Below are 19,035 nucleotides of genomic sequence, written 5' to 3'. Positions count from 1 at the left end.
ATATACAGTAAATAACTCAAGATGTTTTGTTGCTGCCAGTATGTGATTGAATAGATGAGCTGAACATGCTCCAAATTTGAGCCACTGTTTGGCGGTGCAACATCCGTTCCCCAGAAAGTGAACTGCTCTCAGCAAAAGAAACCTGTCTTGAGCCCAAAGGAGGAGGCGGTGCGCATGCCTGTCGAGGGTGCGTGACTGTGAGCCTCCCTGGCGATTTACATGGGACACCACTGCCATGTTGTTCGTCCTGACAATGACATGACAGTCCATCAGGGCCGGGAGAAAATTATCCAGGGCCAGAGAGACGGCTTGCAACTCGAGGCAATTTATGTGCCACGAGAGAAGCTCGCCCGTCCAAACACCGCACGCCGGTCTGCCCTCGAAGACCACACCCCAACCAGTCAGAGGCGTCCGTCGTGACAACCTGGCGACGGCAAACTACACCCATCATGACCCCCTGAAGTAAAAAGGGGGAGTCTTTCCACCTCCAAAGAGCGCAAAGGCAACTGTGCGACACTCTCAGCAGGTGGAAGGCAGACCAAGAAGGGCGGATGCCCCTGAGTTTCATCCACCACAGAAATGGTCTCATGAAGGAACCCAAGGGCACCACAGGAGAGGCTGCTGCCATGAGCCCCAGAAGCCTGCGACATATGCCCACCGCTACACGATGGCCGACCCTGAAACGGACTAAGCACGCACGGAGACTGGAAAATTGAGCAGGGGCCAGAAGGGCCTGCATCGAGAGAGAATCGAGTTGGACACCCAGGAAAGTGGTCTGCTGAGAAGGAGTTAAGACACTCTTCTGAGCATTCAACCTGAGACCAAGAGACTGGAGGTGGTGGAGAGGTCCCTGTGACGACACACTTGTGACGAGCTGCATACATGCACTTGGAGAACGTCCGCGGAGCCAGGGCTAGACCAAATATGGGGCGCAGACCCCCATCCTTCTTTGGGACGAGGAAGTAGGGGCTGAAGAAACCGTGGTTCAAGTCTGAAGGCTTACCTGAATTTTACTAAACCAGAGGTTTAGTTTAATGCCACCTTTATACTCAAAAACATCTATAGAGGATGCATTACATATGTATTACCTTATTCAAATTGAAATGAGTGATCATAAACAACTCTGAATTAGCCCGAACAGAGGCCCGTGTGTGAACCCTCTAAAATGGTCACTCATTTCAATTTGAATAAGGTAATACATATGTAATGCATCCTCTATAGATGTTTTTGAGTATAAAGGTGGCATTAAACTAAACCTCTGGTAGACCCAGAAAACATGGGGTTGGACACCAAGATTACTTGGCTAGGTCAAATAATGAAGGAGTTAGGATATTTTAAAGGCTTCCTCTCCATCTTAGACGCCATCTTGAAAATTACACCTTTCTAGTGGTCCAACTTTGGTAAACTTTTAGTATGTTATTAAGGACACCTAATACTACAAAAAAAAGCTGAGAAACCTTTGTTAGAATTTTTTTAGGGCTAGGTGTTTTTTTCCCATATATGCAGCCGCCTATAATGAAATGTTGCTCTCACCCGTCAGCAGTGTGATAAGTAGGCCTGCTGCTATAGTGCCAATAAAGCCCACTGCACTATAGTACAGATAGGACATGGAGTACCATGAATCAGCCAGCCAATACCTGAACACAAGACAGAGATAATTTACATCATATTCATTCTATTCAATACACATTCACAATTTGTATAGCGCTTTTCACAATGCACATCGTTTCAGTCCACATTACAGTTTAGAGTGATCTGTCATCAGAGGTAACTGTCTAAGTAATGTATTTCAGAAATTTACATCTACAGTACAAAATCACAGTCAAAATCACAATGTGATAATTTAAGGAAGAAACAATGAGCTCATTGAAGTAATGAATACTTGTTAACAAATGATTATGTGATATTATAATGAAAGTGCAGCATGTTTACATTTGTACTGTAAAAAATAGGACTGTCAATTGATTTTTATATTATATTATAAGAACTTCATTTCAATCAGGACAACTCTAGAAATAGTTTTAGCATCTTATTCAAAATGGCAAAGTTAAAGTATTTGGTCTTGCTGGACTGCATCTGCTACACTTCTGCTGCAGAGCAAGTACTGACTAAAGGTCCTTGCACACTGAGTCCGAAATTTTCGTATGCGTTTTTTCGTATTTGTCATTCGTATTGTGTCTCTGAATTGTCAAAACACCTATCAAAATGCTTGCTACGGATGCAAAAAACGCAGAAAATAAAACCTGATCCGAATTTTTTTGATGGACGAAAGTTTCGGAAGCGTGATTGACATAACGTGAGGTCGTATTTATTTTTTAACGTGTGGAAATTCCAGACGAGAATTTCGGATTCAGTATGCAAGGACCTTTACTGTCAATAGATACACAGACACACTTCTGTGAGCATGTAAGATATGCTGCTTCTGCATAAATTGACAAACACAAATTTCTTTCCACAAAAGTGGGGTATTCGGTATTTTAACTTCAGAAGAATGATAAAAGCACATTGCACCTGTCAGAGGAGAGAGCGCTCATGGTGAGTGATGTTTGGTTGGATCCATCAGCTGTGATGCTGAAGTTGCAGCCTGCAGTGCTGAGTTCAAGAGGATGTGTGTTATTGCTGGGTGCTGGATAAATGAAAGCCCCCACACCAACCCAGAATGAGAGACTGATGCCCACAATCAATCCCCCAAATGCCCCCTAAAGATAAAGACCACAAATCACAAAGGATGTGAACAATATGAACTTTAGTGAAGCACAAATTAAAAAGTAATTCATGTTTTATTTTACATGAAGTACACGAAAAATTATTTCAATGCTTTTGCACTCTCTGGCAAAAGTTGTGCGTTCCCTGAGAAACTTTTGAGTTTGCTCGCAAAATCTCTGCGTTCCTTCGCAAAAACATTTGCTTTTACTCCCATCTCATATATTTTTCCCATCAGGTCCCTTTAGGGGCTCTGTAACATTTTTTTATACTCATTCATATTTTCTATTTAAATGGAGGTTCTGCAGATAAATAGGGGAAAATTGCTTGATCTCAAGCTTATGAAAATGAAAAAAAACAACAACAAGATTTCTGTCTTATTGATTTGTGCATTATACTTTATAGAAAAATTATATAAACTCCATAGAAAAACATTTTCTAGCCCTAGCTTAAATATAAAATGCTGCATAAATACACATGAAGTATTATTATTTTTTTCAAAAACCTCTTCAACAATTACCAGCTATAATATTTAAAATTGTACAAAGTAAAATTAGGAGATTTTACCATTATGAAACATTAAATATTGCATTTCAAGTTCAAAGTTGACAAATAAAGTATTCTTTTAAAATTCAATGTCATTGGTAAATGAGATGTAAAAATGTAAAAATTAAATGTTTAAACATTTTGTTTGCTGTTGTTTCAGCTCCAAAATTGAGAGAAAACAAAAAGTTAAATCCAACCATTATACATTTCCGTACCCTCCTTCACAAGTCTGGTATGAAAGTTTAGATTAACCTTAAGGTTAGTGACAGGAAACAGGATTCCAAGAGAAAACAGGCCCAGCATTGGGCCTCCGCACATGCCATGGATACTGAGGGCCGCCTGAGGCACGAGAGGAAAAAGATACTCAACGACAGGAAATTAAGCAGGAACAGATAATCTGAACCCAAATGAGAATCCCATGAGCCACATACCTGCACAATTCCTCCCATATATGAAGCACCCACGGCCATAGTAGTGCAGGCCACACCAAACACCACACCTGAGTATCAGCAGACAATTAGTCAGTGTAGTTAATGAAATGAAGTAGTTCTTGCTTAGTCAAGCATCACTTTTACAATTCTTATATTTAGGGTTAGTAATTTGAACAAACCACTAACCCTAAGTATGAAAATTTGGCACATCGAACACCATTTGTGCAATGGATATGAATAATTTATGAAATTTACTTAGAGAAGAGTTATTTTAAATGTTTTCACCTTATGAATAAAAAAAAAAAAAACAGATACATTAGAAGCAATATCTAAAGAACAGAATATGCATCAATGGTGATGAGTTTTACACAATCAGATGGAAGACTGGATTAAGGCATTTCTAATCTTGTTGTCAATTCATTACAGTAGATCTTGATGTGAAACCATATGAAATAAGAAATCTGAAAAAGAAATGTACTTACAGTAATCTTAAAAGTATATTTTAAAAAAAACTGTACTTGCATATAATATAGGAAATTAATCAAACAAAAGCCACTTAAGCAATTAAAGAGAGTGCACTTTCATAACTGTTTCTTAACACATGTAACACTCCTCAAAAGTGAACTTTGTAATAATGTAAAATTACTAAATTTTTACTACATTTAAAATTACTACATTTAAGTACATTTTAAATCATTATGTTTAATAATCTTTTGTCGTGCTTTAAAGTAGTACACTTATTTTGATGTGTTGACTAAAGCACATTTAAAGTACTTGCAGAATTTAAAATGTACTAAATTACAACTTCATCATTGCAAAGTGAGTTTACATTAAAAGTTCTCTTTTTAAAAGTATTCTAAAGCACAGTGTTCTCCAAGATAATTCAAATCTGTAAATATCACTAATTTATGGTGAAATGATCATTCTTTGATGTTCCAAGTGCTGAGTGTTTAACTTCTTCAATGATTTCTAGACCAACTTTATAAAGTTGTGCTCATATGAGTGTTCAGCTGCTCGGGTTTTGCATTGGTTCACTCTGCCTTTTGTTTGACCTACTTCTGCCAGTTAAAACGTCAGACGTTTCTTGGTAAAATCTGGAGATCCAATGATCTGTTGCGTTTCCATTTCTGCCCATATAAAGTGGCAGAACGAGCTGTTTTCAGCTCAGGCTGTTTTTTTTTTTTGTGTGCTTTTTTTCGCTGTGACTCATAATGGTGTACTGATCCACTGAGACTTTTTAGTGATAAATCTGCTCTTATGCCATAAGACACAATTAATATTCTCATTATGAGAATCGTCTATTAAAGTCCTTAAAAAGATTGAACACATTGGGTGTATTTACACAGTGCTTTACTGATCCAGTTGGCTGCTCGGTTGGACAGATCTCCAAAACACTGGCTCACAAAGTCCTCATACATAACCGTGGCTAAAGCATTGATACTGGCAGCTACTGTGCTGAAAAAGAGAAACAGAACATGATGTCTCCTTTTATAGGTCAGAAGTATTGCTCAGCTATATGAAAAATATGTTAAAAACCATTTAACGGCAGAGTTCACACAAAAATGAATACTCAACATTATTTACTCACTAACGTTCTTGGAAATGTCTTTGAAATCGAGACATGAACAATACAACAAATCTTTAAAACAAATGTGTATAAAATGATGCACACTCACATATGTCTCTATATCAGTGGTACCGTATTTCTAAATCTAAGAAACATCTTTATAATTAAACATTGTATTCAGGGTCTTAAGCAAATACATTTTTTATTCAAATCTAAGCTATATTACTACATTAACGCACATGTTACTGTGAACTTTTACATGTAAATTGTCTGAAACTCATTGAGGGACAAAATGACTCAGCTTTACCTCAGAGTTCCACTGAACGCACATGCGACAAATAACCCAGGCAGTCCTGGAAAAGCCCCGAGAATTTCCATCACAAAATATGGCATGAGCTGAGAAGAAATGGATACGCTAACGTTAACGATATGAGCAATAGTAATATAGCAATACTTTAGTGAGTGCCACTAATAATACTGCTAAACAAATTATATTAAACCATTGACATGTGGATGTTCTAATGTTTAATTCAGGTGATTATATTTTCGAGGTTTATTTCAAATAAATGTATGGAGATCATCACCTGGTCTGGTGCAGAGACCAATCCACTTGACCAGGGGTCACAGTGGGAGTAGAAAGCGTACATCATTAGACCAGATATCACAGCACAGAACAAAATTATCCACAAACCAAGCAGATTCAGATACAGAGCCCTAAGACAAAAGAAAGACCATTTGTTTATTAACTGAACTCGAAATATAAATGAAAAGCTGGTGCTTGAAATCTTGAATTTAATTTTATTGTTCTTGCAGTCTATATTTTTAAAATCAGAAATGCAAAAAGTAGTAGAAGTAAAAAAGGAAATTGCACTTAAGTTAAAGAATGGGTAAAAAAAAATACTTCATTTAAAAGTCAAAATATCAAAGAGTGATACATGAGTGAAAAAAAGTTTTTACATTTAAAGTCGTGATGAAATGAAAGGAGAAACAGATCTTTTCCTACATGTTGTTACAATTATCAGGGAAAAAAGAAAAACTGCAGGATTGGGACTTCTATGCCTCGGCTCTTGATTGGATGCTGAGATGTGGGCGTGGCTCTCAAAACTTGAGGCCGTGAGCTTGCATGGGCGGGGTTTAAGCGTACTAAATGATTGGAGAAGTCCTGCATATGTCACCAGAGAGAAGTCTGTTAGTTTCATTCAAAGGTCCAGTTATATCATTTTGATTAAACAATACGAGGTCAAAAGATTTTTTAAAAATTGAAATGTATGCACAGATATAATATTGAAAATAGGGTGAATTTTCATTTCATGTCGACTTTAATTGTACAAAAGTATTGTAAGTTAACTGGTTAAAGTATATTGGATGCACAAACTTTTGAAAGAATCCTGTTTCATTTACAGTGTTCTCAATGTCCTTATTAAGATGCTGTTTAAGATGACAGGCTGAAGCCAATATTCTGAAACCTGTTGACTACAAATTTATTGACTGAAAAAAAAAAAAAATGCCTGAAGAAAAAGGAGAATGTTTTTATAATGTTTTCCTTGGAAATGTATTTGGGTAGAAGTACAAGTTAGATTAACCCTCTGGTGCTGTTCGGTCAATTACGTTTTGTTTTTTTGGGAATTTCTAAAGGTAAAGGTTTTGCCACTTGCTATGTGAACACACAAAATAAAATCATGGACATGATTCGAAAATGTTACATGGTCCTGAAAAAAAAGAAAAAAATAGACACACTTGTAGGCCTATTGTTCACGGTCAAAAATGACTACATTGGAAACAAATAGGAAATGAATTTCATCTAGAGGAAATACTGCGCCCAACAAAATCTTACTGAAAGTTAATTTTTTGACATATCAACCAAAAATCTGGAGCACAACTAGATATGCACAACTAGATAGGAAAATAGATATTTCAATATAAAATGTAAAAATAGAATTTTTGATTATGAATAATAAACTTAAAATTCAATAACTTTTTTGGTTCACTTTTTTTTAACTTTCACTTTAGCAATAATCTAATCCAAGTGTCTTCTTTAGAAAGAGACCAATCTTCTGTGCTTTACAACACTTTAAGTTGGAAATGTCCTTTTCAGGCCTTTGCTCAAAAAGTGGTTAACAGGAATAAATGGATTATTACTATATAATTTTGTTCCATAAAATCCCTTAAAATACAAAATATTAAATAACAAACATTATTGAACTAAAATATTGCTTTCATTTTATTGAAATAAAAAAAACAATTAAAAAAATCTGTCATTTGTGTCCGCCACACGAGCAGCACCAGAGGGTTCAGAAATATTCAAGAGCATCTAGGAATGTGGAAGCTGTTTTTATCCAAAGTGACTTACATTGCATTCAAGGTATATGTTTTATCAGTTCATACATAACTTTGATGTAGTTATTGTACTGTTTAAGTTACAAGAACATTAAAGTACAAAATTTCAAAAATTTCACAAAATATGTCATTATAATGAACAAATTTTCACCACTGTTAATGATTAAACACATTGGCCAGATAAATGTATTTGTATAAATACATAAATGTTTTTATTTAAATAATTTAATGGTAATCTGGATTTTTATTTTTATTTTTATCAAAATGCATGACCAGATTTTGGGAATATTAGGGAAAGTTACATGTAATGGGAGCTCACCAGCGTGCGTGTCTTTCTGTTTTGCAAGAGATGCATCTCTGGATCGTAGACTGATTTACCCCATAGATACCCAACCACGTGAAGGTGCCCCCTACAGTGAGGGTCCAGAACGTGTGTCGCCTTAGAGGATTGACATCAAAGCTGGGAATAAAATGTGCACAAACGTATTTTAACCTGTTACAAAGTGTCACTATTCAAATGTACTCACTGATGCTGGTAAACAGTAGCCCGATCAATCCGAGGGGCGGGATAAACGGCTGTCTTTCAAATTCCCTCTGCACGCAATAGGACATTGCTACAACCAACCAGAGCGTTTTCCCAACAGCGGAGCTTACGTTAGTTGATAGATTCAACTTTTGAATCTGGCCGGCAAAACTACGAACACATTTTCCTTTTTTAAGAAGTGCCGTTCTTTGCTCTTTTCTCAAAGAAAAACTTAACTCCAAGTCCTCCAGAGTCGCGGCCAAAGCCGATTCGAAAGACTGTTCGCCAGCAGCAGCTCTTCTTTGTTTTCAAGTAGCAGGGAACCGTCGCGACTCTGTCGTCATTATGTTAAGCCCGCCCCGCCTACTCTATACACGATGTGATTGGCCTGACCCAATTTAGGTTTTTTAGACTACCCTGGCTGCAAAATACATTTTGCTGCCGCTAGGGTGCGTCTAGATTTCTAGTCTAGGTAAACAGTGTATAAATCATAAATCAATAATTACTCCAATAATGACATGTAATAATAATACATCTAAAATTAAATAAAGTGTGTTCTTATTTATTAAGTATAACCAGTATATTGAGTGTCTGAACACATACATACTCAAAGACATCCAGTCTGCCTCCGGTTTGAGCTGTGCTCCAAACAGTCTCAATCCCCCCCGCTCTATTCGCTCCCTGGATCAGAACAGTTAGGAACCCGACCACCATCACCACCATCTGGAAGGCATCTGTCCAGACCACAGCCTTCAATCCACCCTAAACACACACACACTGGCACTGTTTCTCCTGTTTTTGTCTGATCACCAGTCACTGAGTCCATCTGAATGCCCCATTCACAAGACTTTAAACATTTCTCCAAGGTTTAAATATACAGTAATATTTCAACAGTCAAACATTTCACAAGTTAGTTCAAACAGATCATGTTTTCTCATGAAACAGATTACACTTTATAGGTATGATGCTGATATATTAACAGAGTGAATTGATACTTTTCATTTGTATTGTCTAAACATTTAATTTTATATAGACAATATAGTCATGTCGGAAGACACAATTGTCCTTGATTTATTGTCCTCACCACTACCAAACAAACACACAATTTAAAGTGATCGCTTTACTTTATTTTCATTGACAAAACAACACTGTAAAAAATGTATTTTCCAGTTTAAGTCACAAATATTAAGAAATATGAACTACTTCAAAATATATAAAAACCCATGTTAGACCAACCAGATTCCAACAAATGTCCCAACTAGTCAAACATGTTGTGTGAACAAAGAAATGAATATTGGACAATAGTGCTGAAATGTTAAGTGTTCATGAGTTGCCAACATGTATTGCAGCGTGAAACAATTCTGCAGTTACTATAGCCTATAGCAGGGGTGCCCAATCCTGCTCCTGGAGCTGTGTCTCAAGCAGCTTCCTAGTTCAGGAGTCAGGGCACTGATCAGGTAGTCGGCCATTTTTAAGGCTGTTTCGATCCCAAAATCCTTCAAGTGCACTGTAACATTTATTCCCTGAAAAATCCCACAATGCACCACAAAAAACAGGGAGCATCGATGCACACTGTTCATTACTCGATTACCAGAAATTACATCATTTTCACCATTTCACATAAAACGCATAAACCAACTCAATAAATATAATGACACATGATAGAAGACTTTTTGGTAACACTTTTGAATAATGGTCCGTCATTAATAAGTAACTATGCAGGAAGTAATTCAGGACTACTGAGTAGTACATTAACACTTCAGCTACTACTATTAACTAATATAGAAACAAGCTTAACTAATCAGTAAGCAATTTCAAATTAAGGAGATAGTTCCTTATTAGGTAATAAATCATTACTTAATGAGATTATCCTCATTAATAAGTATAACTATAGTTAACATTATCGTGTGTCTGAGACGTAATCAGATTTAATTTTTACTCTAAATATAGTCATAAAATGCATCACTAATTACTCAAGTGTTACCTAGTTACTCTGCAGGAACTACTAGTGACCTGGACCATTATTTTAAAGTGAAAAGCATCTAACGTCTTCGTTCCCTCCTTCAGGGAATGAGGGTTACATATGTAACTGAGACAATATCTCCTGGATATTGTTGATTTGTATGATGATTGCTCCTTCACAAACAAAGATAGCATAGTTCACTTAACATATTAAGTGTCCTTAGTCCTGTTCATAGTCCTGTAAGACTATAAATAGTATAGTAATCATAATGATAACCAATATAATATCAATCACACTCAATCGTTATCACAATCACTATTGATTACAGTCATAATCACATCACCATCACAATTATAATTGAAGATAATAATCATAATTACAATCATAATCAAGTCAGTTCAAATCTTAATTCAACACTCACCAATGTGCAGTAAAAAGTGCAGACAATGCCAGTGGCAAATATGGATCCCCAAAGATCAAATCCTGTCACTGATGGGTAAAGGAATAAAAAGGATATATTTATATACATGATATTCTGCATGAATGACTCCTAAATATAGAGCTGACTTTAATATAAATCATCAACCAGGAGGCAGGGGCCCACAAGGGGCCCTCAGCAAACCTCCAGGGATGACCAGATTAGTCTGAGATTATTTCAATTCAGTTAACATGATCTTCATTAAAATGCTAAATAAATAAATAAATAAACAAGCAAATAAACAAATAAAATTGAGATATTCAATATTAAACTGAAATATGTTTTTAAAGTTTATTTATTTTTATTACATCAGAAGTACTAGGGGTATATATCATCTTAGATAGGCTTTGAACAAGGGGGTAGAGGGTGGGGTGCTTGGAATAAAAAAAGTTGAGAACCACTAAAATAAAAAGTCACAATAAACATACAGTAAAGATATTAAACTGCATCCACTGTACCTACTGGTCAAAATGGCAAAGTCTGTCCGGAACTGCATAAGTACTTTTATATTAAGTATCTAGTGAACTATGCTTTATTGGGAATAACCTCAGGATAATTTTTTGTCTGTTTTGTGTTCTTTATGAAGCTTGTTCTTTATAGAGATTTTTTCCCAAAATTTCTCATGTTCCACATTAAAAAGAAATTGACAGAAATTGAAAGAATTTTAGGTGATTTTCTTCTTGTAACTCTGAAAACCCTGTAACCTTTAATGTTGGCAGCCAAAAATGACCAGCCTTTTAAATATTGCTTGTAAACTGCTCGTTATGCTACATCATCACCACATATTGGATTCAAGCTTTTTGTCAACTTGTTTTCTTTTAATTAGGATAGGTTTTGAATTTCTTGATCGTAGGCCTCATTGATCTAAGCTTATGCACCTCAGTTTTTGAGTGAAAAAAATAATAATTGTGGATGATTTTGTCAATATTCAACAAAATATGGAAAAAAGTTGCACTGTTTATCCCACTAGTGTGCTTTAATGTTTAACCAGGAAGGTCGTTTTGAAATGCTTTTATTTTGTACAAACTGGAACAAAGTTACACTTATGGTGTTCCCGGTCAAAAATGACCAGCCTACAAAAAAAAATAGTAATTGGCTCATAAATGTCGCATTCCATTTCTGTAAGTCACTACGACATTATGTCAACAGACAAATGGGGTCTCACTTTGGAGTACCAATCACCTCTAAGTTTTATAAAAATGCATTGCAGGCCAAGCCACTGGTATATAAGATGGTGGCACACTGGCACTAAAAGAGCAAGCACGAGCGGTGAGCGTCTTTTCAAAAATGCTTTTTCGTCCTTGTGGTCATTTCCTGTCCTCATCTGATGGCCATGATTGCTGTCTCACATGTCTGGTCCGCGAGCATGCTGAGATGGCATTCATGGATGGTTCATGTTGTCACTGCGAGAGCATAACCATGTCAGCTTTACAGTTGTGACTCTCCTTTTCTTCGTGAAGGGAAGAGTCCCCTCTGCTGAACCCTCCACCTTGTCCTGAGTGCTTGCGGTTGGATAAGTTGTTCCTGGGTAAGTGGTTCACAGCCACGTCGTGCCCCAGTGCCTTTCTTCACTTTTCTTCTGCATCACAACCTCCTCCACTCTCACTACCTTCAATGGTGTGGCCGCCAGGGGTTACATGGAGATTCCCCAAGTGGAGCATGCAATTGCGGTGAAACCGGCCTCGTCTCCTGTCCAAGGCCTGTAAGACGATGGCAGCCCTAGCTGCTAAGGCTCACAGTGTTGCTAGAAAGGCAGCTTCCAGGACTTTCAAAAGCATGCGATTGTCAGCACTCAAATAACTACAAGAGAGTAGTTCTGAGCCAGGGTTGATGCAGGAACTGCGCAAATCATGGCACAGGCCCTCGGCCAGTCAATGTCCACCTTGGTGGCCCAGGAACGCCATCCCTGGCTAAACCCTCCAGAGATGAGGGATGCCGACAAAATCCGCTTTCTTGATGCCCCCATTTCGCAAGGTGGCCTCTTCAAGGACTTTGCCCAGCAGGTCTTGGCAGTCCAAAAGCAGATGGAGGCCATCAAGATTATCCTGCCCTGGTGTGATATCACCACCACCAGGGCGCTGCCGGCTGGCCACCAGTCTGCTCGTCACAGAGGGCATCCCCCTGCGTAAACTGAGACGTCACCCCGGCCGCCCCGTCGTGCCCCCCACAGGAAGGTGACGCAGCCCATTCCTCAGGCTGCCACTAAACCCTCTAAACGTCCATCTAAGTGGCCATGATGTGGGTGGCCCAGAGATGGAGGGAGCTGCTCTAAACCAGGAGGTGGTGACCACACCACTCCTTCCCCCAGAGGAGGGCCGGGAGGAGAATCTTCAATTTTGTTTCAAAGAGTTTATTTCTGTTCCGCATAAAAGAGCAGTTTCCTTAGTCTCTGGGCCATACCGGGCACGGTTTAGCAGTGAGCGACGCTCTGCTTTCTCCCTCCTAGCCCCCCTTCTCTTGCTGCAGGCCAGGAGTTTGCATTTCAAGGATGCGCTGCTTCCTCACGCCTCCCAAGCCTGTCCCTCACTGGAACCATGGAGGCAGGTTAAACCACATTCACTGCCTCTACTGCTTCACGCTCCGACCCCAGGAACCAATCGTCCTGCCCGGGAAAGTATGGCTGCCAACTCCGCTTCAGCCTCAGACTGCACTGTCACACCCGAAGGTAGCAGCACAGATGAGTCATCTACGTCAGAAGACATAAGCCCACCTTCCTCACATGCCTTGAATGAGAAATTAAGCTAGTTCGAGGGTGAGGCGCCAAACTCATCCAGAAACTCAAACAGGGGAACGAGTGTGCTGAGTAATGAGAGGCGTGCAGGGAGTGACCAGGCGGCATCTCTCTCATTCTATCCCCCAGATCGCCCTCAGTGTTTGCCGCCGAGGCGTCCTACCCAGTGGGGAGAATCTGAATCTGGTGAGGACAATCTCGGCCTCTTGAAGAAGTACGAGAGTCGCAACCGCAACGTCCCAATGGGCATGCTCTTGCAGGGGAAGCATGAACCATCCACGAAAGCTGTTTCTGTATGGGCATGGCCTAAACAGTGCAGACAGCAATTGTACCCTTCTGAGGGAGAGAGCAAACTTTAAAAAGACGCGATCTGCCGTGCAGCTCTTTTAGAGGAATTCACTCTTTTGAAAAGGAAATTGCCTCTTTTAGAACGCTGCTGATGCACCCAGGAGCTCTCTGCACTTATCCACTGTTTTATGCTGATAATCCAGCAGCAAATGCTCTATTCCAGAGGTGAATGGATTTGCTTCTCTTGCAGAGTAAAGAGATGGCTTAGGCTCCGAAAAACAAAGCTGAAATGTGTGTGCATGCCGGCCGCCTCATATACCCGCATGTCTGTGGACGTGGCCTGGACATTCCATTGGCCTTTTCTGAATATTTCAGAGGTGCTTGGGGCTCTCAAGGGTGACCCCTAGTGTCTGGATTTCAACACAATGGTGTTAGTGACTAAATGAAAGCAGTCTAAATGCACATGGCTTGTTGATCAAAACTGAACAAACATTTTCACTCTTCACAACTTCTAAACATTCTTTCATCATAAAACCATCACATGCAAAATGATTAATTGAATTTTCTAAATATCTTGGGCATGCATGTATATTCCATAAATGAACTGGCAAAAGGCCTGCCATTGTAATGAAATAGGAATCCCAATCTTACCAATCAACCAGTCAAGTTTGGAAGCATACAGTAGGCTATATGGAGTTTGCCCAGCACAATCACTACCATTTTTGAACATGGAGGAACGTCTAAATCCCTAAACAGCGACAGCAGTTTATTTTCGTAGAAATGTGTTGCATGTAAACTGAAAATTCACAGTTTCTTGTCATGGAAGTGCAATATGAAGATACTGTATGTAAGAATGTGTGGTGTTAGGGGAAGAATATAATATGTAAAAATTAAAAAGCAACTGTGAATTTCCAGTTTACATGTAACACATTTCTACAAAAATGAATGTGCTGTATAAATAAAAAATAGTAGGTCCCACTTGATATTAGGTGTCTTTAATTACTATGTACTAACATTTGAATTAAAGATGTTGGTTACACTTTATTTTAAGGTGTCATTGTTACAGTGTAATTATATATTTAGGTACTGAGTAATAATAAGCAACTATGTACTTACTATAGGGTTAGGGTAGGATTAGGATTTGGTTGAGGGTTAGTTGCATGTAATTATGCATAATTTACTCTTATTACTATGGTAAGTACATGTAACATGTAACAAGGACACTGTAAAATAAAGTGTTACCAAGATTTTATATAATGCACTGATTGTGTTTTTACATTGTATTTGCATTTATAAAAGACCTTCATGTAATAACAGCTGTAATTAAATCTAGAATTGCTGATGACCCTTCTCTTACCCCTTAAACCAACCTTAACGCTGGGCTCACACTATGACAAAAACACTTTTTATTTTGGTGGCATTGAGCAATTTACTGACACATTAACTAGGTTTTGAAGCATGAATTCAATGTTTTGGGTGAGTTGCTACATTTTGCAAAAATGCAATAGAGTTCTGATGTTCAAGCAAACAGTTGACAAATGAACTTACAGTTTAGAGAATGAAAAGAAAAGACTGTTTTGAAAAATGGGCCAAAGCGATTGAGAAAAACTGTAATATAAAACGTTTCGGTTACTAACGTAACCTCTGTTCTCTCTAGAAGAGGGAACGAGTATTGCGTAGTTACTACGCTACGGGAAAGCCTTTCTTTCTCGAGATACTGAAGCCAAAAATTATCCTTAATTTTTATAATCTTGTCAACGCAATGCGGCAGCCTGCAGACCTAGGGCAGGCTTACTAGCGTGCCCATTGGCTGCCCTGCGGCAACTGCAGCAGCCTACCGCTGAGCCCTTGGCGTGACGTCACGACCAATGAGCGCGCTTGGCGCGCTTAATGCGTCACAGCCCGCGAAAAGGGGTGTGGCTTAGCGTATAAAAGCGGGGCTCGGAGGCTGCTTCTCTGGTTTCTGTCGCATGAAGCGAATGAGCTCGTGGCGCGAGCACGGCGGGCTACGCAATACTCGTTCCCTCTTCTAGAGAGAACAGAGGTTACGTTAGTAACCGAAACGTTCTCTTACGAGAGGTTCTCTCGTATTGCGTAGTTACTACGCTACGGGAACACCCTTGTCAACGCCGTGCGCGCCCAGCATCCACTGAATGAGTCCCAGGGAGAGCCCGGGGAACGTGATAGCAGAGAGCCGGGCGGCCCACAGAGGGCTAGCGCCGTACATAAGCACACACTAGGGGGTTAGGAGCGGCACGGCCGGTCCGAACTGACAATTCCCTGTATAGTGCAGCTCAACCAGTAGAGCTAAATCACACAACGTAGCCCGCGCACAGATAGTGGGCTGGCATACGCGAGACTTAGACTGATAACACTTTCGCCTGCAAGGCGGGAACATCCAGGTTGTAAAACCTAACAAATGTGGAGGGGGAGGCCCAGCCTGGCGCTGCACAAATGTCATGAATGGGAATCCCGCTGGACCACGCCCACGACGAGGCCATGCCTCTGGTGGAGTGAGCTTGAATGCCCAATGGGCACTGCAGGTCTTTAGACGCATAAGCAGCAGCAATAGCGTCCACTATCCATCTGGACAGGCTGTGTTTCGAGGCGGCGAGACCCTTGGTGCGCCCGCCAAACGAAACAAAGAGCTGTTCCACCACTCGTTTGACTGAAGACAGTGCTATCAGAAAAACGGTTTTGAGCGTGAGGTATTTCATATCCACAGTTTCCAAGGGTTCGAAGGGATGCGCTTTCAGGGCCTCCAAGACCAGTGAAAGATCCCACATAGGAACCGAGGGGGGTCGCGGGGGGTTCATCCTCCTGGCTCCTCTAAGGAAGCGGATGACGAACTCGTTCCTTCCTAATGCGCGGCCCAGCTCTGAAACAGAGAGCGCTGAAATGGCCGTGACATAGACTTTGAGCGTGGAGGGGGACCTGCCCGCGTCCAGTAACTCTGGAAGGAAACACAGTACTCGCGATACCCCACATGTCTGTGGATCGAGCCCCTTAGCAGTGCACCATCTGTTAAACACTGACCATTTCGACATGTAGAGCCGCCTCGTAGAGGGGGCTCTAGATTGTATGATCGTGTTCATGACCCCGTCTGGCAGATCAGCGTGTAATCGTTGAGGCTCCACGCATGCAGAGACAGCGCTCTGGATGGGGATGCCATATCGAGCCGCGGGCTTGAGAGAGAAGGTCTCTCTTCACCGGTATCGGCCAGGGGGCTGAGTCTGCCAGCTGTATTAGATCCGGGAACCAAGCTTGGTTCTCCCAGTATGGGGCTAAGAGGAGCACTGTGTGGCGCGCTTCCCTGATTCTCTTGATGACCTGAGGCAGCAGAGAGACCGGGGGAAAAGCATACAGCGGGCCGCTGGGCCAGGTCTGGGCCAGCGCGTCCTCGTTCTTCGAGAAGAACTCTGGGCAATGAGCGTTGTCTTTTGACGCAAAAAGGTCGACTTTCGCTTTGCCGAAACGGCGCCACAGTGACTGGACTGTTTGGGGGTGTAGAGACCACTCCCCAGGGGGAACGTTGTCCCTGGACAGTCTGTCGGGGCCCTCGTTCAGGTGGCCAGGCACATGCGCGGCTCTCAGCGAGCGCAGAGAGTGCTGAGCCCACACGAGGAGGCGTTCCGCCAGGGTGCAGAGCGTCTTTGATCTGACACCGCCCTGGCGATTCACATAGGCCACTACCGATGTATTGTCCGTGCGGACTAGAACATGGTGACCGTGGAGGAATGGGAGGAAGTGTTTGAGCGCTTTCTCGACCGCGAGCATCTCTAGACAGTTTATGTGTAGGAGATTCTCCTGGTCTGACCAGCGGCCATAGACCGGTCTGCCTTCGAAGAGCGCTCCCCAACCTAGGCCGCCGGCCGCCCAGGCTCGGTGGGGCACGCGCGCTTTCAGCCAGCGTTGAAGCGGGCGCATGCGCAGTAAGCCCAGCTGGAGCGCTGCTGCAGCTGAGGCAATATGCCCCAGGATACGCTGGAATGTCCTCAGCGGAACCCGGCTGCCTATTTGGAGGGATGCGGCGAGAAGGCGGATGCGGCGCGCGCGCTGCTCCGACAGTCTGGCCGTCATAGCCACCGAGTCCAGTTCTATTCCAAGAAGGAAATTGACTGACGGGGCGATAGCGAGCTCTTGGTCCAGTGACCGAGAGACCCAGATCCTCCAGATGGCTGAGAAGCGCTGTTCTGTGAGACACAAGTTCCGTCTCTGACAGCGCTAGAATAAGCCAATCGTCCAGATAATTCAGTATTCGCATTCCCTGTTTTCTCAGGGGAGCGAGAGCCGTGTCCATGCATTTCGTAATGTACGGGGTGCCAAAGACAGGCCGAAGGGCAGGATTGTGTACTGATATACTCGACCGTTGAAGGCGAATCTCAAGAATGGCCTGTGACGGGGAGTTATCTGGATCTGAAAATATGCGTCTTTTAGATCGAGAGAGATAAACCAGTCTCCTGGGCGAATCTGCGCGAGGATTTTTCTGGTTGTGATCATTTTGAACGGCCGTCTCATGAGGGCTTTGTTCAGATGTCTCAGATCTAAAATAGGTCTTAACGCTCCGTCCTTCTTGGGTACGAGGAAGTAGCGGCTGTAAAAGCTCGACTCGCTCAGAGAAGGATGAACCTGTTCTATAGCCCTTTTGCGCAGCAGCTTCGCTATTTCGGCTTGAAGCAGGTGCGCAGCTTCTGAACTCACTTCCGTCTCCGTCTGTGCTAGAAAGCGCGGAGGGCGACGAGCGAATTGAAGCGAATAGCCGTGTTTTATAGTACTCAGCACCCATTCTGACGCGCCCTGAATAGCTTCCCATGCTTCCGCATGCATAGCTAGGGGTCGAATGGTCTCTGGGTTCAGATCGCCGCGCTGCGCGGGATTGGGGAACCTGTATCAGAGAGGATGGAGCGGCGTGCGCGCCGCTGGTGCTCGAACACGGGGGCTGGTAAACAGTATTGGCCGGCTGTACAGCGTTCGGTAGCTCGGTCCCAGAGGATGGAGCGCGATTTGCTGACAAACACCCCTGGCGCGAAAGCGCCGTGGGGATTGTAATGTCTAAAAGTGAGTGCGCGTGCACGTGAGCGGGCGCAGAGTTTACACTTATGACACGGCCAGTGCTTGGGAGCTTAGAGGGTGTGCGACCCGAGGTAACTGAATGGCAGAGCGAGCAGCGGGTAGGTGTGAGCACAAAGTTGTGGGCACATTTACTACACTTAGTACTCGAGCGGCTTGTGTCCGCTTTATGAGAGAGCGCTCTATGCGCGTTACCATGGGGACCATGTTTGTGTGAAGCAGTGAGCACATGGGAGTGGGCACATTTTCTACACTTATGACACCTTTGGCCAGAGCCGGAATGTTTGTGAGCTTTAGAGGATCTGCAACCCGGGGTAACTGTGTGATAGAGCGGGCAGCAGCTAGGTGTGAGCACAGAGTTGTGGGCACATTTACTACACTTAGTACTCAAGCGGCAT

At 41.8% G+C, this 19,035-nt stretch overlaps 1 protein-coding gene across 1 annotated transcript in view; it reads right to left on the bottom strand.

Annotated features, from left to right (window-relative positions):
• Positions 1-19,035, bottom strand: part of slc5a12 (solute carrier family 5 member 12) — a gene marked incomplete at both ends in the record, with an annotated part of 28,426 nt that overhangs the window by 3,352 nt on the left and 6,039 nt on the right. The window contains 10 exons of the mRNA XM_079859749.1: positions 1,534-1,637; positions 2,512-2,699; positions 3,502-3,588; positions 3,681-3,748; positions 5,023-5,135; positions 5,555-5,643; positions 5,832-5,961; positions 7,904-8,044; positions 8,715-8,869; positions 10,492-10,559. Of these exons, the coding sequence (XP_079715875.1) occupies positions 1,534-1,637; positions 2,512-2,699; positions 3,502-3,588; positions 3,681-3,748; positions 5,023-5,135; positions 5,555-5,643; positions 5,832-5,961; positions 7,904-8,044; positions 8,715-8,869; positions 10,492-10,559 (1,143 nt within the window). The remainder of the gene's footprint in view (positions 1-1,533; positions 1,638-2,511; positions 2,700-3,501; positions 3,589-3,680; positions 3,749-5,022; positions 5,136-5,554; positions 5,644-5,831; positions 5,962-7,903; positions 8,045-8,714; positions 8,870-10,491; positions 10,560-19,035) is intronic.

This window comes from Squalius cephalus, assembly GCF_949319135.1.
Source record: "Squalius cephalus genome assembly, chromosome: 23".
Taxonomy (NCBI): domain Eukaryota; kingdom Metazoa; phylum Chordata; class Actinopteri; order Cypriniformes; family Leuciscidae; genus Squalius; species Squalius cephalus.
Note: the sequence above shows the minus strand (reverse complement) of the source record. Positions and strands in the feature narration are given on the sequence as shown.